This window comes from Oryx dammah, unplaced genomic scaffold (genome assembly GCF_014754425.2).
Source record: "Oryx dammah isolate SB20612 unplaced genomic scaffold, SCBI_Odam_1.1 HiC_scaffold_3, whole genome shotgun sequence".
NCBI lineage: Eukaryota > Metazoa > Chordata > Mammalia > Artiodactyla > Bovidae > Oryx > Oryx dammah.
The window spans coordinates 112,918,134-112,943,379 of NW_024070187.1; the positions used below are offsets into that span (position 1 = coordinate 112,918,134).

The following is a 25,246-nucleotide window of genomic DNA, read 5'->3' on the forward strand; positions in this document are numbered from 1 at the left end:
TGCCCGCAAGACACAGAGCGGTGAGTGAGCGATGCCACTGGGAGGACTCCAGGAAGAGCAACGAGGGGGTGCAACACAGGACCGGAGGTGGGCTCGACGAGAGAGGGCGCAAACATCCGCCGCTCGGCAGACTCTCTGGAGCTGAGTCAAGAGGTGTCTGCATTCTCTGTTTCCCCTTTTTTTTTACAGGGGGAGGGTGGGGATGGTCACCCAGCAAGACTCATGTTATCGTCTCCAAACTAACATGATGAAATAAACCACACGAGGGCAAGGCCGACAGTTCTCAGCATCCAACTCAGTGATGACCCATCCCGGGCGTCCCGAGCTAAACTACTGACCCCATGCACGCACGGAACCACAAAAGGAAGACCCCAGGGTCCTTCACCAGCTGCCACGGAGGCCGAGGACGCGCACAGGGCGGGCTCCTTACCTGCAGCCTGCGGAGGGCTCAGACCTTCTAGGCCTTGGGAGCACCCTGCCTTGCGCACCACCAACGACAAGACTGACATCAGACCCGAGAGCTTGGAAACGGGGGACTGGGCTACAGGACCTTGACAAGATAAGGCCACAGTTGAAGACTGTCCTGGGTGCTCTGACATTTCGTCATTCCCAACGACTCCCTGTTTCTCCTTCTCCCGGGAGAGACAGCGGCTTGCAACGTGAAAAGAAAGACCTCGCTCCCTGCACCGACAGAGGGCAACGGGTGCCAAGCCTGCGTGCGGGGCACCGTGATGGAGCGGCGGGGGACAGGGCCCAGAGGCGGATGCACGCCCAGCGGCGTGGGCGCTCCTGCTGCCCAGACGATGGCTGTCTCCGGGCAGCAGCGCCCCGGGCGTCAAGCCATGCATCAGCCGGGACTCTTGGTGGCTGGTGCAGCAGCCTCAGCAACATCCGGCCAGCGGCTACTGGGGGCTGTAGAGCTCGGCCACTGTCCGGCCCAGCGACGGCCTCTGAGGCTGGCTCTTCTGGTAAAAGTGAGTGATCCTCACCCCTCACCAGCCCGCAGAGACCCCTGCAGGCACTGCCGCGGCTGGGGTAACTTGCAAATGCACAAACAACTAAATGGCTCTGGCCAAAGGGCTGTGGAGGGCATGAGAGTCCAAAGACTCCGCATCCCAGGGACCAGCACGCCCCCAGCCCACCTCCTGGGTCTGAGGGCCCCACACAGCCTTGGGGGTCACACGGGGGCAGAAGAGCTCTGGCTGTAGAGCCGCCTCGGGGCTCAAAGAAGCGCCCCACCTCCGATGGGGGGGACCCCACCAACATGCAGCAACTTTTCTCTGCAAACACCCCCAGCTCCGAGAGGTGTGCATGAGCTAACCAGACTCAAACAGGGGTTTTCCAGAGCCGCATAACACACGGCAGGGGTCTCTCCAGAAATGCGAAATGGGCTTAGGGACACAGAGGACCCTGGCACTTCGTGTGGCTTGCGGGCTGCTTCCTTAATGGCCCTGAGCCTCAGTTTCCTGATCTGTAAAATGGGCAAATGCCACCTACCCCACCCCCTCCACGGGAAGAGGATCACGTGAGATGAACATGGGTACTGCCACGTATGGGGAGCTCAGCTCACAGGTCTGAAATATTAGGACTAAACGAGAGGCGAATCGTGCAGCGAATTTGCAGCAGGCCGTTTCAGGGTGTCAGGAACAGACAGATCAGTTCAGGACAAGCAGAGAAACAGTTGTGTGTGTCCTTCCTGTCACACAAGGCGGCTCCATCTGAGCCGCGGAAGGTATCTGCCACGAGCGCCCTTTTGGGCTAGGCTGATGTCCTTGCTCCTGCTTGCCCAGGACCTTTGTGGGAAGCACCCTGATGGGAGGGGCGATCTGCCCAGAGCCATCCCCTTTCCCCTCTCCACCCCACTACGAAGGAATCCCAGAGAGACACATGAGATGTGCTTAACTTCTTAAAAGGATTAATCACTGTGTCATTTCTGCCTCTTTGCAACCCCAAGGACTGTAGCCCACCAGGCTCCTCTGTCCATGGGATTCTCCAGGCAAGGATACTGGAGTGGGTTGCCATGCCCTCCTCCAGGAAATCTTCCCCACCTAGGGATCAAACCTGGGTCTCCCGCATTGCAGGTGGATTCTTTACCGTCCGAGCCCCCAGGGAAATAGTTACAGGCTGCGCGGATGGCCCCTATGGCCTGGTGCGGGTGGGCGGCTCTGGGAGGCAGGAGAGAGCCCCTTGCTGAGAGCAGGTGTGGGAGGTGGTGAGGTGCCCCCCCCACCCACCCCCTGGGCCAGGGCTCCCACGCACGCTGCCTCCTGACAGCTCCCACGCACTGGCCGGTGAAACAGAACGTCTGTCCTCACAGCTGGACAGCTTCCTGGGAAGTCTGGAGGGAGGCATTATGTTTCCCTCTTGAACTCACTTTCAGCACTGGGCCAGCTCACTCCACTGGGAGGAAAGTTCCCGCTCTGTGCCAGGCATCACGTGGTCCACGCGGAGCTCCTGGGAGCCAGGACCCTCCTCCCCAGAGCAGGACACAGAGCTGGTGGGGGAGTCCTGGCCGCCTCCCAGAGGGCCGACACTGGGCTCAACACTGTAGGTGAGTCGGGGCTGTTCAAAGGACCCAGAAAAGGTCCCCGTCACAGCTGGAGGTTTAGTGGGCAGTGGGAGGCCTCGTATGGACCCCCAGCCTATCCAATGCCCTCCGCCGGTCCGACAGCAGCTCTTCCCAGTGGGATGTGGGTCTTCTTTCCCTTCTTTCTTATTTTCCATTCAGTTCCTTTGCTTCCTTTCCTGTTTCTCATTCCTTTTTTAAAAACATGTCATTAAATTGTAACCAAGCAGAGACGTGATGAGGGACAGAGGAGCCTGACGTGCTGCAGTCCGTGGGGTCAAAAGAGTCAGATGCGACTGAGCAACTGAGCGACAAGAGATGGAGCTAACGTAGTTGAAGAAAATACTGCTGGTCCCCAGTGACGTTCAGTGAGAGCAGCGGGTTCAGGGGTCGGGCAGACCTGGGGTGGCTTGGCCGTCAGCTGGTCACGACGGCCACTTCACGGCCCTGACCTCAGCTTCCTTGCCTTGGACTGTAAGGAGATCAAATCCATCCATCCTAAAGGAAATCAGTCCTGAATATTCATTGGAAGGACTGATGCTGAAGCTGAAGCTCCAATACACTGACCGCCTGATACGAAGAACTGACTCTTGGAAAAGACCCTGATGCTGGGAAAGACTGAAGGCGGGAGGAGAAGGGGGCGACAGAGGATGAGATGGCTGGATGGCATCACCGACTCTATGGACACGAGCTTGGGTAAACTCCAGGGGTTGGTGATGGACAGGGAGGCTTGGCGCGCTGCGGTCCACGGGGTCGCAAAGAGTCAGACACGGCTGAGGGACTGTGTGGCAGCTAACAGGGCTATGTTGAGACGGAGCCCCAGCACGCATGACCCATTTGTGGCAGCTATGCAATCGCTAATCCTGACCCTGATCCTCATCCTCAACGTCAGTGCCCCCCGCCCTCCCCTCCCTGAGTCCCCAGGCCTGGCTACTCTCATGCTGGAGGCTCATTTCCCCAAACACACAAGTGGGATGAAGGCACCAGAAAAAAAGTGTCGCTACATTAAAAACACCCTTTGATGACTTGGCAATAGAAAGTTAAATAGTAAATACATTAATTAAAGAGCATACATTTTTAAAGCTCACTGAATGTATCATCTTAAACTCATTAATAGGAGGGCATGTCAACCCCCTCCAGTATTGCCTGGAGAATCCTTGTGGACAGAGGAGCCTGGCAACTTCAGTCCATGGGGTGGCAAAGAGTTGGACACGACTTGAGATTTCCCAGGCAAGAAACACTGGAGTGGGTTGCCATTCAGCTTCCTAGGTGGCCCTAGTAAAGAACCTGCCTGCCAGTGCAGGAGAAGTGAGAGACGCGGGTTCGATCCCTGGATCGGGAAGATCCCTGGGAGGAGGACGTGGCAACTCAGTCCAGTGTTCCTACCGCTGGGATTGCTGAGCGGCTAAGGCGTTGGACTTAAGATCCAATGGACATGTGTCTGTGTGAGTTCGAACCCCACTCCCGGTAGCAGTGACTTAGCAAACTAATTAAATGGCCCAGGAGCTCAACGTCACTGCCCGGAGTTTGTTTCTGACAAGTCGGGAGATTAACCTGACGGCTTCTCCAGCCTGACGTGTGTTCCTCTCTCCGTTGAGAGATGAGTGGACGGTCGGTTTGCAGCTGAGATGGGGAGAAGGGGCTGCACGTGGACTTGAAACACACACACGCCACACGCACATGCTCACACGTGTGCGTGCTCACACACATGCGTGCTCACACACATGCACGGCCCGCCCCCGAGGCACTCCCGGGGGACACGGTCCAGCCAGATGGGGAAGCCTTATAAAGTCAGAACGTCTCAAATACACCCCATAACACCCATCTATCTCCCCCTTAGGGTGGTCCGGGGAAAGCAGGACGAGAGGACTCGCGGCCCCTTTACAGTCAAGCAGGGGCTGACTGTGTTCCTGCTCATCCCGCCGTGAGGCTGAATGCTCAGCAGAGAGCAGGCGCTCTATAAGGTTCATTTCATAAAGTAATCAATAAGCCCAAGTTCCAGAACATTAAAATGGTGTGGGTTCAAATAGGAATTCACTTGCCTTTCAATAGAAAAGGTGTAAATATCCAGATTTTTAAAAAATAAAATATGAAGATCACCCCTGGTAAGAACAAACCGGGATTTCCCTGATGGTCCAGTGATTAAGACCCTGCGCTTCTGCAGGGTCCGTGGGGTTCAATCCCTGGTCGGGGAATTTAGCCCCACAAGCTGCACAGTGCAGCCAAAGAAAAAAGAGGTAAACGGAATCTCTGTGGCACGATCCAGTTAAGAGACTTAGTGTGAGAAGTTCTCTGTCTCGGATCTCGGCCTCATCAGATGCTAGGGAGCAATTTCACAAGCTGATTTACCACCTGGCCCCCTCCTACCCTGTGTGTGTGGTGGCGTGTCACCGGCCGATCAAAGGCCAAGTCAGTCAGTTCTCCCCGCAGACGAGGACAGCTTCAAGGCTGGAGCATGGGCGCCCCGAAGGAAAAACATCACTGTCTGCCTGCCCCTGCCTTCCTGAGCCTCAGTTTCCCCACGGATGACACGGGGGGCTGGTCTGGACAACCTCTGAGGGTCCTGGGGTTCACGAGCCCCGCCCTCTCTGATCCCTTGGGAAGATCTGGGTTCCCTGCTTCTCCGATCAAGGGGCAACAGTGAAAGGCATCACCTCCTGGAAGCCCAGGAGTTCCCAGTCATCTCTTACTTTCTTGGGGAGAGGAAGAAATACCCAAAGCACAGGGCCTACTGCAGTCAAGGAGAACATTTATAAAATAGATAGACCATGGGCTTGTAGTAAGCCCCAGCCAGCCATCCAGCGCATGCTCAGTCGTGTCTGACTCTCTGCGACCCCACAGACTGTACCCCGCCAGGCTCCTCTGTCCAGAGGACATCCCAGGCAAGAATATTGCAGTGGGTTGCCATTTCCTCCTCCAGGGCATCTTCCTGACCCGGGGATCGAACCTGCATCTCTTGTGTCTCCTGCACTGGCAGATGGATTCTCTGCCAACTGTGCCACCTGGGAAGCCCAGTGAGCCACAAAAATCACACGATCTCTGTCCATGCTGCGTGTCACGTAGTATCTTAGTTTCCTGACCAGGAATTGAACCCACGCCCCCTGCATTAGAAGCGTGGAGTCTTAACTGGACCGCCTGGGAAGTCCAGAACACATGCTTTGATAGCTTTCACCCCACAGCATCCTTCCAGTTGTCGACAGGAGTCGTGGCTGTCTTGGGGATGCCTCTGGGCAAGAACTTTGAGCATGGGAGCTCCCTTTCCCATCTCTTTAGGGATTTAATAACAATCCGCATCACGACAGTTTAGAATGCGATTTCACGTTCATTACCCGACCTGGGCCCTCCCAACCAGCCTGTCCAAAAGGCAGGACAGAGGATCAGTCCTGTTCTGCAGATGAGGAAACAGAGGCTCAGGATGGTGAAGCAACACATCCCAAATCACCAGAAATTCTCTGAAGAAACAGGTGGGACCTGGAGCCTCCTGTCCCCTGAACACCTGACTCCTGCAGGCTCAGTGGAGTGCAGACAGCTGGTCATGTCTGGGAGGGAAATCGGAGGCAGGGCCGGGGGCGCGGTGAGAGACACCCTCGCCAGCAGAAATTGCCTGCCCCTATTTGCTGAGGCTTGAAATCCCTTTAACCAAAGGCCAAGTCGTTAATTCTACCATCAGAGATTCTCAAAACACAGGACTTATATTCTCACGGAGGGCTAGAGGACTGATTCTGGTTTGTGCTATTTTCCAAAGACCAGACTGGGTCACCCTGCGGTCCAGGCACCTCTGTTCCTCACCATCTAGGCTAAAATCAGGCTGGCTGCTCCTCTCAAAGCAGTGCCCCTGAAGCCACACGGGAGGACCAGCTCACGGTTATAAGCCCTCATCTGCAGCCCGGCCCTTGAGTCAGCCCTGGGTTCACACACACACACACACACAGAGGCGCTTACTCAGACACACTCTCGCTGCAATTTACGAAGGGGCCTCCCGGGATCCCGCCAGCAAACACCACGTACCTAATGTTCAGGCCGCAGCCCCCCGCAGCACCCTCCCCGTCATGTATCAAAGCACAGCAAGAGCAAGCATGCAGAAGCAAAGGCACCGACAGGCATGCAGGGCAAACGCAGCAGCAGAGGACTCCGACTGTATGTACCATGCTGCTTGTAGATGGGGGGTTTCCTATAGATGTTATCTTTGACGCCAGTGTCTGGGAAAGGAGAAAGGAAAAAAAGGAGAGAGATGGCAGGGTGAGCAAGCGCACTGTGATGGTGCCCATTCTCCCGCCATCCGTCAGCAAGCAGCCCGCCACCCAGAGTCCCCAGCAAGGATCGAGGACCCCAGCGACGGGCGCCCAGGCCCCACACACCTCAGCTGCACTCAGCCCAGATGCCACCCACCGTTGTGAAGGGGGCAGAGGGCCGGAGGGGGCCAGAGCGGGTGTCCACTCCCAGAAGGGCAGCTGCGCCTCCCCGGGATTTGTGGGGCTTCGGGAGAGACTCAAACACGTGCTGGTTTGCGCACACCACCCATCTGTGGATTTTTAAAGCATCTCAGAATATGGGGGTGGGGTGGGGGATGAAGAAGCTTGGGGAATATTCGAATCCCAAGAGGTAACGGCAGACGCTCACCCCGACAGCTCAGGGGCGGCCCATCTGCCTGGTGGGTGGCCGTGCGTCCTGGGCGCCTACCTGGGACGTGGAAGTGGCGAGGAGCCTGCTGGTAGGTGGAGGGGGGAGGCTTGCTGTCTGAGAGCACGGAGAGGCTGGGGGTGCTCCGGCCACTTTCACTGCCTCCAGACGGAAGAGCGAAGACAGCAGACAGAGGCGGGAGGGGAAAGCAGAGGAGAGCATTTCAAGCGTGAGAGCTTCAGGAGCCCCTGTCTCCCCTGCCTGGTGGGGCCTCCGCGCCCTCTGCCCAGGGGAGAGTGTGACCCCCCTTCCACCGACACCTCCCACGACTTGTTAATCCAACCTCGAGGGACTGCCTTCAGGGGCCTTAGAATGGGGGAACAGGAGCGCCCAGGGCAGGGCCCAGCCTGCTTCCAAGTTCCCGGGACGGCTGGCCGGGCCATCCCCTTTCCTTGGGCGGTGGGGGTGGGCATGGCCAGGCTGCTGCCTGAATCTAGAAAATCACAAATTCATCAAGACTAAGCTCCCCCACTTCTTCCTAAGTATCCTTGTGTAAAAAGACGCTGATTTCTTGGAGGATTCACAAATCAGCCATTCACAACAGGGGCTGAAGTGCTAGAACTCATTGACATCTGTCTTTTAAAAACCACTGAGGACAATTTTATCAGCTATAGGAGAAAAAGAGGCAACTGGTGTTCATCAGCTGCCATGCTCCCAAATAAAGCAGTTTTTTGGGGGCCAGATTGAAGGGGAAGAGCCCTCTGATTTTGGCTGCGAGTTTTATCCCATCTGGATCTGTCAGTTCAGTTTTTGCAGACAAGGTTGGATTATCAAGTCACAGACTTTAGACAGCCGTGCTCACCCGGTGTCCCTCCCCGCCCCACCCCCACACCTCCTGAAGGGATGGCGCACGGCTCGTCTCAGCAGGACACACAAAAGCACAACTCACTCCCAACCTGAGCTCAGGGAATGTCACGTGACAGCTCGGTGAAAGGAAAGGGACGCCTTGACCTGAAAACATCCCGGACTGGGAGTCACAGGACCCCAAGGCAACACGCGATGAGGAAGCATGGGCCAGCTTGGAGGTGGGCTAACGGGGGTGGAGCGGCAGACGGGCTTGGGGGGTGCTCTTGCCTGGGGGTGGTGTGCTGGGGACCCCAGAGGGCCCAAGGGGCAGGGTGGGCACAGCAGACCACAGCCAGCTCCCCAGACTGACTGCAGCTTCCAGCAGCTTCCCGCCAGGACACCAGTTTCATCTGTCAGCGTGGACGGAACGTTGGGTAGAGAACTGTACCCCCCCAGGGAGGGGGTGTGAAGCTCGCTTTTCCCTTAGCACCACCCTCCAGCACAGCTCAGAGCCTTCTGGAGCCTCAGGCTAGGCTGCACTTCCCAGTGGGTAGACGATGCCCATGGGTGCGTGAAGAAAACCGCAGACCCACCCTGCTGGCCATGACTCATCACCCTCAGGGCACAGAACACGGGGAAGCCGGGGCTTCACACTCATCTGCTCGAACCCAGAGCAGCTGAGGACGGCCTGCCTTGGGGTACCCTGCTTTGCCAGGGCGTCTTGGCCCAGCCTCCCATGGCTTCTCTCTGCTCCACCCAGGTGGGGCGGACTCCAGCTCGTCATGGGACCCCAGCCTCCCCAGTCCTCAGGGTCACCGTGCAGCATCCGGCTTCACAAGCAAGACTCCTGTGTGTGCGCACATGCGTGTGCATGCATGCACATGTGTGTATGTGTGTGCACGTGCGTGCATATCTGTGCATGGGTCTCTGTGTGCATGTGTGTGTGCATGTGTGCATGTGCGTGCATATCTGTGCATGTGTCTGTGTGCATGTGTGCATGTGTGTGCGCACGTGTGTGTGTGTGCACGTGTGTGTGTGTGCACACGTGTACATATGTCTGAGGAGGACTGTGGCTTTCATTGGGGTCAGGGGGCCGGTCACGCCCACCTCACACCTGCCATCCAGGGCCCTCTTCACTGGCCACCAGACTCTAAGACTAGGACCTGACCCAATCTGTCTCTGCTTGTCGCCCCTCCTCCCCCAACCCCTGGGGGACCCCCTTTCCAATCCTCCCTGCTTGTCCAGGCTCCGCCTGGGTCGAGGCTCAGGTGGAAAGCCTTCCCAGGGGACACAGCCCAGCCGGCCATTCCCTTCTCTGGATGCCCGCCTGCCCGCCTAGTCACCGTGCCGCTAATCCCCGGTGAAGTGTACACTCGCATAGACCCCACCTGGGGCCTCGCAGAGCACTTTCCCCACGGCCGCCTTCTGCAGGGCCCCGGGTGCTGGCGAGACTGAGTCCTGGGCACTGCCTTCCCCGTGGGTCCTGGTGGCCAAAACCCCCACCACCGACATCAGCAGGAGTGGGAGAACGCCAGAGGCAAGCCCAGCCGTGCGGCGACGCTGAAACAGCACAGAGCTCCTCGTGCCTGGACGTGTGGCCCCTCCCAGAGGCGGGTCAGCACGGAGGTCGCTTCTGACCTCTGCTACGGACAGTCCTCAGCGCCCTCAGGGAGCCATGAGGACCTCAGTGGGGGAGCCATCCCGGAGCCCGGGAAGCACTGACCCGTGAACAGCCGTCTCCCCTGCCCACTGGAGTCAGTGCTTTGCTGCAGAGCAGTTCGGGGCGACACGGAGGTTTCCTGAGAATCCCACGCGGTTCCATCTTACATGCAGCCAGCGGTTTGCCACTCCGGTGTTGTCCAAATGCCTTGCTTCACTCAGATTTCACCTGTTTTCTGCTCGTGTCCCTTGGGTACCCCAGGACCCGTCCAGGACGCCAGTTCACACGGTCTTCACGCCCCCCCCAGGCCCCCTGGGGCTATGACCGCTTCTCTCTGTCCGGCACCTCATGACCTGGGCAGTTTTGAGAAGCGCCGTGCGGGCGTCTGGCAGACCGCCCCTCAGGGAGGATTTGCTGGGTGTGTTCTCATGACCAGATGGGGTCATGGGTTTGGGGAGAAGAGCCCGGAGGGGAGGCGCCCTCCCCTCATCGTCAGGGGTGCTGCTGTCCATGTGACCCGGTGCTGCAATTGACCTTGACCCCACGGCCAAGGTCGTGCTGGCCCAGGATTCTGCACATCCGGCTCCTCTCCGCCCCCAACTCTGTGCTCTTTGCAGGGAAACTGCCCGGCACAGCCCCCACCTGATGGCGGGGAGGAGGGCACCCCTCCTGGAGGGCAGAGGGTCCCCGTGAATCACTGGAGTCTCTTCTGCTGGGAGTTGGTCTCTTCTCCCCATTGGTTTATTACTCGTTCATGCCTTTACATGGCTGTGGACCCATGGACGTTTGTACTTTGCTTTCCGATCCAGCACCACGCCCTTCATTCTGCTGCTCAGCTGTCCACACTCAGCCCTCAGGAACACCCCCACTTGGCTCCACGGATCTTCTCAAGGTGACCAGAGGCGAGGCCGGCCCCCAGCCCCTGCAGGGTTCCCACGGGACACCACTATGCAGGCGGGTTCCACCTGCCTAGCCTGCTGCCTCAGGCCACCTGGGCCAACCACGGCCACCAGGCGGACGGCCCCAGAAGGGGGTGAGATGAAGAGGTGGGCAAGGGGGCTCCGACGAGAGGCTCTACTTCTGCAGCCCCTCCTCGCCCCCTCACACTGCGGGCGGGGGGCTCACGGGTCACTGCCCCCTCCTGCCCAGCAGCATGGTCCTGCCAGCATCACCTCTCTCTGCACTCACCTGCTGGTCCCTGCGGCCTGCTCCTTAACAGGTGAGAGGTTGGGCTTAAACCTCCACTGTCCCGGGAGATACACCAGGGACTGAAATTTATACCAAAGTGCAAATGGCTGCCACAGGCACCTAAGCTGCACACAGGTCTTGGTAGGAGGGTGGCCCTGGGTGCCAGGACATGGTGGGAAGGTGTGTCTGTGAATGGAGGGGTGAGGTGGGAATGGAGGGGCATGTGTCCAGGTCAGGGCAAGCACTGGTCCCTCCTGGGTGGGCCCTCAACCTGTAGCATCGTCCAGAGGGAAAATCTCCAGCCGGGCAGCCAAGGAAGCTGAGCTGCTGGGAGGAGCGGCCAGGGAAGGCTTTCCCAGAGTGCAAGTGGACACAGGCCCCATGACCAGCTGAGAGGAAGGCAGGTGGCCCTTGGCATGGCTCGCCACAGAGCGCCCACAGGCTGCAATGCACCAGACCCGTGGGCCTTGGGGAGAAGGAGCGGTCCACAGCCTGCATGTGGACGCACCTGGTGAGTGAGGGCTTGCCTCTGGGCTCAGCCCAGCAAGCTGTCCCTGGGCCTCCATCTCCTCAAGGGGGAGTCTGGGAAGGGGGCTGGGGCTTCTGAGGTCACAGGCGGCCCTGGAAGTCGGCAGCAGGCAGAGCCGGGGGTGCCAGGCACCTCCCACGTCCTGCACAAGAGAGGAGGGTCGGGGCTTTGCCCGATTCCTGGACAAAGAGAACTGGGGGAAAGAGAAGGCAGGAGGGAAGCAGCGTGGCCCACCGTGGAGCCAGTGCCCACTGGAGCAGACCACAGGCCACCGTGCCCCCTCCCTGACCTCAGGGTGCTCTTGGAGGGGCCATGATACAGTTTCTGAGCCATACTTCGGTGGAGAGCTGAAGGGCAGGCACCGGGGCCGCCTGGGCGGATGTAGACAAAGCTGTTTCCCAGGCAGTCAGCCCAGCTCCCAGGGTGGGGCAGCTTGCCTGGCCTCGCCTCTGGGCCATACCTCTGCCAGGGACCCAAAGCAGGGCCGCGTCAGGTGGGAGGAGAGCCGTGTGCTCAGCTTTCTGACCTTCAAGACAAGAAGAAGGGGCGCCGGCGTGGGTGACCTGCGGGGCTGTGTCTAAACGTCAAGCTCCCTCTGGTTTGTAGTGAATCTTCTGTCAGCCTCTGGGTGAGGCCACATCCCGGCCACATGACACCCTTGTCCACATGGATGCGTGTGAGCCGCGCTGCTCTCCTGTCACAAGATCTGGGGCTTTGCTCCTTCTCAGAAAAGCCAGGACGTCCAAATGGTCTGGGAGCTGTGGGGCCAGGTCCACAGAGAGGAGGGGAAGGCACCCCACTGACCAGGGGTCTCTCTTCTCAGTTAGACTGACGGGGTCACTCAGATGGGTGATGACAATGCATGTGAGAACCATGCAAATTCCCAGGAGCCGGGATGCGTGACCATCAGCGATGCATTAATCCCGCTGGGCTGGCCTCTCTCAGTCCCTCGGGGTCAGAAGCTTCTCTGAAACATTCTGCACTCAGCAGCCATGAGGCACGGGGACCCTAACTCACTCCGGGGGAACCAACAGACCCACCGCTGCTTCTCTTGTGCTCTGGGGGATCTTTCTATGGTGTATCAGTCAGCTAGGGCTGCGTAACAAAGCACCTCGGTTGCCTGGCTTGCACAGCAGACATTTGTTTCTCCCGAAACGGAGGCCAGAAGTCCCAGATCAAGGTCTGGCCGGGCTGGGTCTCAGGTGCAGCCTCTCTCATCGGCAGAAGACACTGCTCTGGCCTCACATGGCCTTTCCTCTGAGCACACACAGACAGACTGTCTGTTCCGCCTCCAAAAAGGCCACCCACCCCATCGGATTAGGGCCCCACCTTTATAACTTCATGCAACCCTAATAATCTCCTAAAGATGCTTTTTCCAAATGCTGGCTCACGGGGGCTTAGGACATCAACAAATGAATCTGAGGACACATTTCAGTCCATAACACAGGAACTGGCCCTTTTCCTGGAGTGATTCACATACACTTGCCTGGGCAGGGGTCGGGCAGACAGGCAGGTCTGCACCCTGGGAGGAGCTGCAGCCACATGGGGTGCCTGGCCACCATGAACTGAAGCTGCGGACACCTGATGACTGTGGCAAGCAGTCCCCCACGCCTGCTGAACCGAGGGGGAAATAACACGGGGTGACTTAGGTAAGGCCTCTGGAGCCAGCCCAAGGTGGGCGTTGGGTAGGTCCTAGAACCCTCTCCCCACCTTGCCGCTCACTTTTCTGACACAACAAGCTGCCTCCTGGGAACACGGACACACGGACAGAGCTGGACACACAAGACACACAGCGGGGAGCACGGGTGTGAGACGGGCTCAGGGAAGCCATGCGGCAGCAGACACGGGGCAGCAAGACAGGACGCTCTGCAGGCGGCCCGGGGCACAGCCCACAGCCTCGCACGCCTTACCTCGGAAGTACGGGATGTAATGATGTCTGAACACGGAAGAAGGGCTTGGGTGTTGGGACAGGGACAGGCAGCTACTGGTACCGACGCTCGCAGTACCAGCTGCGGGCGACAGAGAGCAAGTCAGAGTCAGCCCACTTGGCCACACGGCCGCAGAAGAGCCCCGGGCCCCGCTCTGCTGTCTCGACCCAAGAACACACACCTTTCTGAGGCACCCCGAGCGGCTGAGCCGCCAAGCACACTCGGGGCACCTCTGCTCCGGGCTCGGAGGGAGGAAGGCCTGCCCGCTGGGGTCAAGGTGCCCAAGCCCACCGCAGGCCTGCTGGGTGGGAGCAGCTGGCCCCCTGGGTCCTGCCCACTGCCCCACGAAGGGGCTTTCTTGGGATCCGGGACCCAGGCGGAGGGCAGTTAGCCAGACTGGGGAGGGGTCAGTCACTGGACAGGCACCAGGCCTCACCCAGGAGAAAGTCAGGCCTTGATCCTGGGGTGGCCATCTGGCCAAGCACCAGCTGGCCAGCCCAGGTGACCCAAATATAGCGGTCAGGGATCAGCAGAGGGGTCCTCAGAGAGGCTGACGGCCCTTCTCCCTGATCTACCCACCTGCCTGGTCACTCACCCACTCATTCCCTCACTCACTTGCTAATTCACTCCTCACTCACCCACCCACCCACTCACTCACTTACTCATCTATTCATTCATTCACCACTCATTCATTCATTCACCACTCATTCACTCATTCACCTACTCTCGTTCACTGAGTCAGTCACGCATCTCTTACCACTCACTCACTCACTCACTCTCTCACCAACTTTCCAAACTTCTACCGAGCAGGATGTAGCAGGCACATGGCAGGGAGGTAATGAAACCAACTTTGCCAGTGAATGGAGCTTTGATTTTTCCACAAGCACTGCAAAACTCAAGAGCTGAGTTCATGGAGGTGAGAAGGGAGCCATGCAACAGCTGGCCGAGGAGGAGATGCTTGGAAAAATCCCTCAAAAAAGCAGCCTCTGTGTGGAGTCCCTGTGACTCTGACACACTGAGGCAGCTCAGAGTTTTAAAAGGGAAGGGAAAGCAATACACAGCTGGGTGCCAGGCAGGGGATGAGGCCGGGGCGGGGGAGAGAGGACCCTCCTCAGGCTTCTCCCCACGGCTGTCTTTGGGGCCACTGACCCAGAAACAGGTGAAGCGTCCATGCGTACGCTGATGCCAGTTTTTGCCCATTGATTTCACCTGCACAGCACAGACCTTCCGAGAGTTCCGGGAGCTCGGAACTCGGTGACTCCTGCACCCTGCGGATTACCTTCCTGACACCAACATGTGAGCTGGGTTCTACGTGCTCAGCGCTGCCTTGTGCGTTTCCCAGGACGGCTCCTCTAACCAACGGGGTAACCCGCCGCCTCTGCACTTCACCGCCCCGCCCAGACCACAGAGGGCCTTTTGTTTCTGTCACTAAAAGCACAGCCCTCCATCTCCCAGCCCGTCCTTTTTCCAGCTGTGCAAAGTACGAGACAGACTCCTCAGGAAAAGCAACAAGAAGCACAGGTTCAGCGGGGTGAAAGGAGCTGTGGGGGGCGAGGCCAAGTACCTGGACGGCTATAGTGCTGGGGTGACCGCGAGGTCGGGGTGTAACGGCCGAGGCTGACCGACCCGGTGGAGCTGGGGCTGGAGGTCCGGCATTGCTTGTAGGAGCGGTCATCCTGCTCCCCCTGGGAGGAAGACAGCCTGGTGAACGCTGAGCCGGGAGCACCACCCGCCTTATCCCGCCCTTCCGCCCTCCGCACGCCTGACCCAGGAGGCTGACTCAACGTGGCCTCGGGATGGAGTCCCTGCACCTGCACCCGCCAGGACACTTCTGAAGAGCCGGGCGGGGAGCTGGCCTTGGTGCTGACATTCCTTTCTGCCTGAGCACCCTTCAGCAGCTGTCAGTTGCTGGGGGACAGGATCGTACCCATCTCTCCACAGCACCTCCTTGTGGCTGGGCTCCAAGGGTGGGTAAAGGCACCTGGCTCCCCCCACTTCCTTCAGCCCCCCTCTTGCCCAATCCTTGTCCCCCAAGGGTCCTTGGGAGACACTTTGAGACCCACAGAGATTCTGTATTCTACCAGCCTCAATAGGGGTTCTCCGGGTGTGGGAGGTGAGAAGCCCCCGAGCCGGGGCCCAGAAGCTCAGTTGAGTCAGACGCACGGTCACCAACAACACAGACTCCATTCAAGCAGGACGGGCCACTCTCTCAAGCGTTCAGAGCGGGTGGCGTGAGATGGCATGGCACTGTGGGCAGGGGGCGGAGCAGACCGCTGGACCACCGCAACTCAGCACCCTGGCCAGAGTCACGATGCGGCCTGGCATCCTGCCGTGGGTGGACCCTGCTGCTTTGTCCACCAGGCTGGCATGGGGATGAGCACTGGGAGGGTCTGGGTCTGGCACTCACAGCTCCTATGCCCTTCCCAGCTTACCTCCCACCTCCCAGGGCTCCTCTTCAGCTAAACCCCCATGAGCCACTGTCCCTAAACCTTGCCTGCGTACCCACCTCCACGGTCCGCTCAGGCCACCCTCATGCTGGGAGCGCACTTGTCAGGGCCTCCCCCCTCCTCGTGCTTAACACTGACCTCCTGGCTCGCCACCACCCCACCCCCCACCGCCGGCGATGGGCACTCTGTCTCCTCTGGGGCTGCCGTAGTCCGGCTGTCTCGTTTCCATCCCCGGGCATGCTCTGCACAGCCCCACTGACTGAGCAGCTTATATTTTACAGATGTCTTGTTGCCTCACCTGCCCTGTCCCTGGGGCTCGCGACCACACATGCGCGGGCCACTCGGTGCTAGCTGCCCACCCACAGGCATCTGTTGTCACCTTCCTGTGCCCAGGATCTGATACCTCTGGAGTCTGGTTGGCAGCCATCTATGTCATGGGTCAATTTTGAGAAACAGACATGAAGGGCGGGCCGCTAATTATAAATGCTATTTGATACAGAAACGCTTTCAGCACGTTCACCCTCAAGGCCCCAAGGATATTCCCACAATCCCGCTCAGAGGGGGATGAGGTGGCCCCTGCTACCCCAGCCCCTGGACCTGTTCCTCTTCTAAAGGAAGCCGTGGACCAGACCGCAGGACACCTGTGTCCCAGGTGCCCACATCACCAGACTGGCAGACGCACAGGGAAGCATGCGGATGAGACACCATTATAAAAATAACCAGCGCCGAGGAGGGCACCCCAGCCTCAGAGGGCCATGGCCTGACGCCAGGGCCAGAGGCCACGGCGAAGGGCCTGGGGGGCCCTCCTGGGGGAGCCTCGGGTGGTCATCTTTATAATCTAGGCAGCGGAGCAATAAGCAGATGGGCGGGCTGGGGGGCGGTTACCTCGGGCGGCGTTGGCGAGAGCAGCTGAGGGGACTGTGGATACAACACAGGGGACCCCGTTAGGCCCGGCACCAGGGGTTCACACGGGGAGGGGTCCACACCCGGCCCAGGCACATCCACCCCAGGGACCCTCCTCCTGACGGCAAGGGACTCCTCCCTACTAGATCCCACACGGGTTCCAAAGCCTTCTCTTTGGAGACGTACCATCAGTGGACCCCGAGAAAGAGGCCCCCAGGACGGAGCTCTGTGCGGATGAGCGTGGACCTGTCCCCTGGTTGGCCCACCCCGCCCCGCCACCCTCCCGTGAAGACACGTTTCCAGTAGGAGGACTGTTGGTTCAGGGCATCGGGGTCACCACCCCGTGAGCCCACAGGTCTTCTTCAGAAAAGATAAAGGAGCCGGGAGAAAGGAAGGGTGATTCGGAGCCTCGGGGTCTGGGGAGAGGACCAGAGTGAGGGGCTGGGGGCCATCGGGGCCCCGGGGAGCGGTTGCCAGCCAGGCAACTCCCGTTAGAACAAGCGCACCTTCCACCATGTGTATGTGGGTCTGTATATGCGCCATCCACCACCTGTATACAGGCTCAGGGAGGCAGCAAGTAGCAGAAAGGGCTCTGGAAACTGAGCTTCCAGGCAGGAAAGCTCACCTGTCTCCCCACACCTGGACAGGTAGGAAGATGCTGTGGAGAGTTTCCTAGGAGGAGGCCTGAGCAACTGGGGGCTCTTTCTTGTACCATCCCCGCCTTTAGAAAGGGAAGGGGGAACTTGTACCCCAATCTGCCCATTTCACAGATGGGGAGACTGAGGCTCAGGGAGGCTGGCAGAGCTCTGTGCTTCTGGCCCACTGCTCTTCCCCCTGCAAGCTTTCTGCCCTGGGATGAGCGGCTATAAGGCTGCAGGTCTAGAGAAGCAGGCGAAGCTGTCCAGCCCTAGGCCATGTCTGCCTAGCTCAGTGCCCCAACCCCCGTTCTGGGGCTTTCTGGGCCTCCCTTCATCATCTACTCACAGAAAGGGCCCCCTCAGAGCCCACCTCCGAGCAGGCCTCCCGGCTGGCGTGGTGGGGCCTGCAGAGATGAGAGGTCCCCGGAGACAGAGGAGGGTCGGGACTGCAGCACCTCGGTCTGGGCAATGGTAGAAGCTGGCACGGAGGCCGCAGTGACCAGAGTCGGCCCCCCGGGCCCCCGGCCTAGCTCTGCCCCGAGCTCCACGGTCCTGGGCCCAGCACGACCCCCCGCGGTCTCCTCTTTCCAGAGCGCTGCGCCATGGGTGGTGGGCAGCGTCAAGCCCGGGATCAGGGTAGAGAGAGCGGTCTGAGCGTGGGTGGCGGCTGCAACTATGCCAGGGGTGCCCCTGGGCAGCCGCCGCGGCGTGGCTGGTGAGTGCGCCCCGGGAGGACCTGCCCGCCTTCACCTCCCGCAGCAGCGCCTGCCAAGCTGGGCTCGCCCGCATGACCCCCATCGAGCCTGGAGACCCCAGAGCCTCGGCCACACCTCGGGGGACTGGGTTACAGCCGGGGCTGAGCTATGCCCCCCGAGGGGCCGCCTGGGCCAGGCCACCGCCTGTAACTGGCCCATGGACACGGCTGACAACTGACAAAATGCTCCTCCCCTCCAGCCCTGCCCCCAGGGTCACACCTGAGTGTCAAAAAGCCAAACCCAGCAACAAGTTCCAGGTTACATGAGAGGTGCAGCTGTAAGCCAGGAGGCCTAGACAAGGGCACCGCCCGAGGGACAGAAGGGAGGAGTCAACTGCGGTCCCACCAGGGGTCAGACCGGCTCGAGGCGCTCATGGGACAGGGCAGCTGTGAGCAGGGAGCGGGGCCAAGAGCGGGCTGGATAAGGGAACACAGTCCATTCCCCGGGCATGAGCATCAGCCCAACTGAAGACAAGGTCGAGACGCTCGCTTTGCCCCTGGCACTTTTCTGATCATCCTCGAGCTTCCTGCTCCCTGGCCCCCTCTCCAAGGCGGCCTCCCCGTCCAGAATCACGGGGCGGTTTGGGGCCAGAGCACTCTGGGGACTCTCTAAAGAGGAGGCGCAGGCTGTCTGAGGGGGTAAAGGAGGTTGAGGGCGCCAAGGCGACCCGCTGCAGGGGCCCCGTACCTCGCTGTAGCTCTGCCGGTCCCCCACCGAGTGGCTGACGTAGGGCGAGTAGGAGATCATGTCGGGGCGGTCGATGTTGTAGATGGCCTTGCTCTTAGGGAGGGCGGCCAGGTCTCTGTAGTCCAGGATCTCATCACCCAGCTTGGCCTGAGAGACGGCAGGAGGGGCCAAGAGGGCTGGTCAGACCCACACCCGGGGCCGCGTCGCCCGGCAGGTGTGGGAAGAGGCGAGTCTGAGTAAAGCGGGTGGAGGGGCAAAGGCAAGGGGGCGGGGAAGCCTCCTGGCCCTACAGACAGTGAGAACAGCCTGCAGTCTAAACACACACTCACACGGTTATGCTTGCATACACACAGACACACGTGCACAAACAAATACACGTGAGGGCACAGCAAACACACATACACACACATACACGCAAGCATGCCAATACACGCTTGGATGCAGACACACAAACACAGACACGCACGTACACACACGTGCATGCGGGCACAGAAAACTCATCGCTCGGTCATGTGCGGCTCTTTGCTGCACAGTCCACGGAACTCTCCAGGCCAGAACACTGGAGTGGGTCGCCATTCCCTTCTCCAAGGGATCTTCCCAGCCCAGGGATCGAACCGGGGTCTTCTGCATTGCAGGAGGACTCCACCAGCTGAGCTACCAGGGAACGTGCACACATGCGTGCAAACACACACATGGACGCATACTCACAAACGCTTGTACATAGTAGACCTGCATGCATGCGAACACAGATGCACATGTGCTCACATAAAATACACACATAAAGGACACACACGCGTGCACTTAAATGCCTGCTCGATGTATGCACAGATGCAGACGCCCAGCTCACGCATGCAGGCCTGCACATGTAATACACGTGTGCACACAGAGAATGTGCCCGCCCACAGCTATGGAGGGGAACGCTGACACACCCACAACTCCACCCACTCACACTCACCAGCACAGCCTGCAGGCACCCACACACTCGCACACACAACGCACCCACCCAAACCAGTACTCACGAACACACCTCCATACCCAGCCACTCGTACACACGCTCAGGGCTTTGGAGCACTCCCCACACTCAGCCATCGGCCTGACGTGTGACAGGTGGCAGCCAGAGGGCGTGTGACCTCACGGAGGTCACCACGGAGGTGCTCACTCGTGGCGACGTACCTGGAACCACCCCATCTGCTCGGGTGAGGTCCACGGGGCGGCTCGCTGTCACGACTGGGCTCGGTCTGCCCACTGCCCGCCAGCCCCTCCTCCTGGCTCTGGGGGCTGCCTGGGCGCGCGCGACCAGACAGGCCTGGGAGCTGAGCTCCATGAGACTTGGCTCTCACAAGGGCTGAGGTTGAGGTTCACACCCAAATACCGGTCTCAGCCCCGGTGTTCCCGTGGCACACCCCGCCGGAAAGTGCGCATGGAACGTTTACAGCTTGCGATCCCCACGGAAGAAGGGACGTGCGGCCCCAGCGCGCTCCCAGCACCGCCCAGTCCTTGGTGGAGTGGACACTGAGGCCCCTGTCCCTCCTGGAGCGGACACGCCAGTCACCTCCTTTCCCCCGTGTCCCCTCTGAGGGTTAATCTCAGCCTGGCCTTGCCAGTCATGCACAGAGCTGGCCAGTCGGGCTGCCCCCATTAGCTCAGCTTGACCCCACAAACCTCTCAAGAACCCTCATCTCGACCTCAGCCTCCCTCGGGGACCCCCGGTCCGGTCAACGCAGCCCCTGCCCGCCTCTCTGCCCCCCTCCCAGCCCCAGGCAGCTTTGGTCAAGGTCCTCACGGCCCAAGTCCAGATCTAACCTCTGCCTCTGGGTGTGGGGGTGGCCATGGGGAGAGGCGTCCTGCCAGCAATTCTTCCAACAAACCCCAGCAGCAGCATGAGCTCTGTGCTCCACCCCAGACAGCAGTGAGCCAAGCCCACGAAGCGGGGCACGCACAGGACCTCCACTCCACAGGGGAAGAAGCGGAGCCCAGAAGGTCAGGTGACGTGCCCAGAGTCCCACAGCCAGGGAGCACAGCAGGCGGTCTGCGTGCAGAGCCGCGCTCGCACGGCAGCTCTCCTCTCTGCCCGGGCCACGTCTCTTGAGCTCCAGGGGCCCCTTCGCCCTCCAGCTCACATCCTCTGGCAGCCCTCCCGGGACAGGTGACACAGCCCTCACTGCCGTCTCCAGACTTGATGTCTGGAGCCAGATGTCTCCAGTCTGTCTGCTGTACGATCTCTCCTCTTCGTGCCCTCGTGAGCCAGGCTCAGCCTCCACGCCCCAGCTTTCCCACTTCCTCCCAGGTCTGGCAGCTCTAGCCCACCTCCTCCAGGAAGCCTTCCCTGACCACCCAACTGCTAGGCTCCCGGGAGGCACTGGGTACCACATGCTGTTTGTGACGTAGGTTGAGAGAATGAACACCCGATGTCTCAGACTCTGGTGATTCCCTTCGGAACCCTGGGCAGCGCTCGGAAGACCTGAGTTGAAACCCTGAGTGTGCCGTTGGTCATGACGATGACCCCTGATCAGCGCTTCTGAGCTGCTCCTCTCTGTTCTGGGGAAATTGGAACTGAGGCCCCTGGAGGTCCAGCCTTGTGTATCCGCTCATCGGAGCCCCTCACTTCCTGGCCCGGGAAACCAGCCACACCCAGCTCCTTACCGCTTCCCCACATCCAGAGCCTCAGGGCTGCGCCACGTGGATCCCTCCCTCCAACATGCCCTCCCCAGACCTCTTTGCCCGGCTCATGCTCTGGTCCTTCCAGAGTCAGCAGAGGCCTCTCCTCCAGGGAGCCTTTCCTCTTTCTCTCTCCCGTCTGGGTTGGATGTTTTCCTCTTTTGAGTAAAGGTGCTGATCTTTGCTGGTGCATCAGTGTCCCCTCCCCGCAAGGCTGGTGGCTTGTGGACCCAGGACTCTGCTTCACCATGGAGCCCCTCCCCCTAACTCCATGACTGACATGACACGGTCCTCAGGGCAAGCATGCCGCACTGAACTAAAATCGATCGAGCATTCGCCAAAGCCAGGTGGATTCTCTGGGCTTTCACCTCCCCCTGAAAATGGGAATGCCACCTGGGCCTCGCAATCTGCTGGATTTCTGAACATCCCCATGGCTTGACCTAAAGGGCGACGCTGCCGTGGGGCTGGGGGAGGCTGTGCCCACCCGCCCTGCCCCCTCTGCCCTGCTATGATCACAGCGCTCAGCTGCCCGCTGGCTTGTTCAGCCCCAAACGCATGGTCAGCGAGGCCCACCTGGCCCTGGGTCAGCCCCTGACTGCAGGAATCAGAGAGAGCGCTTGACAATGCCATCAACATGAGCCAGGCTCAGAAAGAGGCCCCCAACCCTCAACCCCCAGCCAGGTGGCTAAGTGCTCCCAGCTCCCCACAGCCACACCAGCCAGCAGGGCTCACAGATCCATTTCTGAGCATCCAGGTCCTGGGGTGGTTGCCGTGACAACAGGCTATGCCCTCCCATTGGCGGAAGGCCACTGGGCTGTGTGCGTCTGCGAGTGTTCTCCCCCCGCTTTCTCCTCCCTACACTGTATCCAGCATGCGCGTGTGCTAAGGCACTCGGCCGTGTCCGACTCTCTGTGACCCTGTGGACTGTAGCCCACCAGGTTCCTCTGTCCATGGGATTCTCCGGGCGAGAATGCTGGAGTGGGTGGTCACGCCCTCCTCGAGGGCATCTTCCTGATCCAGAGATCGAACCCACATCTCTTATGTCTCCTGAACTGGCAGATGGATTCTTTACCACTGACGCCACCTGGGAAGCCCCTAGGATGTGTCCACATCGATGTTACAGCTGTAGTATAATCCTGCGGATAACACAGTCTGATGTGCACTTGTACACTACGCCAACTCACCGCTTTACCGGCTGGGGAAGAAAGGGTGCAAAACAATATAGCCCCTGTGACTTCGTTTTGTAAAAAGGAAAGAAAGAAAATGCACGCACACGAAGAGAAAGAGACCAAAAGTGTGTACTTCAACATATAAACACGGGCTACTCTGGCTGGGAGGATTATAAACGGTATTCATGTTTGTTTCTATACCAATCACTCTTCTTTCCTAATAAATGTGGGTTACCTTTGTAATAAAGAAAAAAGCAATGAAAAGATTACTCTTTAAAAAACCCACCATTTATTGAGCTTCCCTGGTGGCTCAGATGGTAAAGAATCCGCCTGCAATGCAGGTGACTCAGGTTTAATCCCTGGGTCGGGAAGATCCCCTGGAGGAGAAAATGGCAACCCACTCCAGTATTCTTGCCTGGAGAATCCCATGGACAAAGGAGCCTGGCGGGCTACAGTCCATGGGGAGTCAGACACGATTGAATGAATATCTCACACATACTGTGCCCGTGTTTTATCCTGTAAACATACTAACATGAATGAGGCATGATCTCTGCCTGCCAGGCGCTCACAGCCCATGGGGAGGAGGTTAGCCACAGCGCACGATGGATTCCGCCCCATTCCTGCACACGCGGACCTCCCGGGGGGAGCAATCTCGTCCTGAGTGGGGGAAGGAGGGCGGGGAGCCCGCATTTAATGACAGCAGGTGCTGCGGGATGGGGTGGCTGGCGCCTTTTAAAGCTCACTGAGCTGGGGCGTGTGGATCGAGGCCCCTGCCCTGAGGTCCTGAGTGTGCCCAGCACCGAGCAGAGTCAGGAGCACAGGAGGGTGGGAGCAGACACCAGTGGGAGCGGGAAGGCGAGCAGGAGCGAGCCCGAGAAGGCAGGCTTGACCGGACTCCCGCCGTCTCCTTGCTGAAGGAACTGCAGGGACGCACTGCTGACCGGAGCCGACACCAGCCCTGATCTGGGAGGGACGGTGGCAGGGTGCGGGTGGGGGACCCAGGCCGGGCGCCGGCCACGGTGCTGGGAGTCCACATCTTGGAAACACCCGGGTGTCCTTGGATGGCGGCTCCCTGACTCAGAGGCCGGGACAGACTGGCTTCTGCCCCTCTCTGAGCTGTGTCTGAAAAGTGGGATGCTGAGAGCTGGAGGTGGCAGCAGGTGTGGGCCTTGGTACCTGGTACTCAAGGCACCTCAGCTGTGTCAGCTGAGAGCAGGTGTTTCAGACTCAGAGTCCGGGCTCGGTGAATCCTCTCGAGGCCTTCTGTTTTAAAACCCGGTGCATGGGTAGTAGCCGAGCAAGAAGCCTGTCTCAGCTGGGACAGTGTGACCGGGTAGAATCCACTTCGGCTGAAGGCATGCCCAGCTGGTGGGGACCTTCTCGGCCCACCATCACCCTCGGCAAACTCCTGTTCCCCAAGGGTGGGGACGTCAGGGGACCTGGCCTGGGGGGCACGGCCGTGACTGTGCAGAAAACAGCCTGGTGAAGAAGGGACTCAGCAGGGCTGACTTTCAGCCCTGAGCAACGGGCTTCCCTGAGCAGAACCCAAGCTGTGGGGTGAGAAGACCTAGTCTCAAAGCCAGCTCTACTGCTTACCACTGCGAGACCTTTAGAGTAACAGGGACCGCGGAGACCAACGTCCTTGCTGACGGCACTGTTTTACGTCAGCACTGTACTCAAGTCCCTTCAGTTCAGTTCAGTCGCTCAGTCGTGTCCGACTCTCTGCGACCCCGTGAATCGCAGCACACCAGGCCTCCCTGTCCATCACCAACTCCCGGAGTTTACCCAAACTCATGTTCTTCAAGGCGGTGATGCCATCCAGCCATTCTATCCTCTGTCGTCCCCTTCTCCTCCTGCCCCCAATCCTTCCCAGCATGAGGGTCTTTTCCAATGAGTCAACTCTTTGCATGAGGTGGCCAAAGTACCGGAGTTTCAGCTTCAACATCAGTCCTTCCAATGAACACCCAGGACTGATCTCCTTTAGGATGGACTGGTTGGAAAGCCCCTTACAAACACCAACTTGTTCAAAACATAATCATGGTTAACCAGTCCATCCTAAAGGAAATCATTCCCGAATATTCATTAGAAGGACTGATGCTGAAGCTCCAATACTTTGGCCACCTCATGCAAAGAACTGACTCATTGGAAAAGACCCTGATGGTGGGAAAGATTGAAGGCAGGAAGAGGAGGGGATGACAGAGGATGAGCTGGTTGGATGACATCATCAACTCGATGACATGAGTTTGAGCAAACTCCGGGAGACGGTGAGGGAGAGGGAAGCCTGGCGGGCTGCAGTCCATGAGGTCACAAAGAGTCAGACTGAACGACAGCAACGAGCAGTTACCAACAGCAGCTGCCATCTGTGGACAGGACCACACTCAGTGTGCCACGAACACAATCTCCTTCAAATAGTAACAGCCGCTACTACTGGTCCTGATGATGATGGCCTTTGGGGTGGATCGTGTCCTCCTTTTTTCATGGAACCGCTAACCCCCAGCACTACAGAATATGTATTTGGTGATAGTGACCTTTGAAGGGGTGGTTAAAGTGAACTGAGGTCAGCAGGGTGGGGGGCCCTGAGCCAGCACCCTGGGGGTCCTCCTGTGACGAGGAGGTCAGGATAGACGTGCACAGAGGGACGACCACGTGAGG

General features: G+C 59.3%; 1 protein-coding gene across 19 annotated transcripts in view; it reads right to left on the reverse strand.

Annotated features, from left to right (window-relative positions):
• Positions 1 to 25,246, reverse strand: part of ABLIM2 (actin binding LIM protein family member 2) — a 102,059-nt gene that overhangs the window by 47,161 nt on the left and 29,652 nt on the right. For 3 of the 19 annotated variants that reach the window (XM_040237605.1, XM_040237608.1, XM_040237604.1), the window contains exons 6-12: positions 18,768 to 18,914; positions 16,670 to 16,702; positions 14,902 to 15,022; positions 13,320 to 13,418; positions 7,247 to 7,348; positions 6,712 to 6,765; positions 431 to 550 (exon numbers count right to left, since the gene is read on the reverse strand). In XM_040237605.1, the coding sequence (XP_040093539.1) occupies positions 431 to 550; positions 6,712 to 6,765; positions 7,247 to 7,348; positions 13,320 to 13,418; positions 14,902 to 15,022; positions 16,670 to 16,702; positions 18,768 to 18,914 (676 nt within the window). The remainder of the gene's footprint in view (positions 1 to 430; positions 551 to 6,711; positions 6,766 to 7,246; positions 7,349 to 13,319; positions 13,419 to 14,901; positions 15,023 to 16,669; positions 16,703 to 18,767; positions 18,915 to 25,246) is intronic. The other 16 variants (XM_040237616.1, XM_040237610.1, XM_040237609.1 and 13 more) reach the window with 8 other exon arrangements.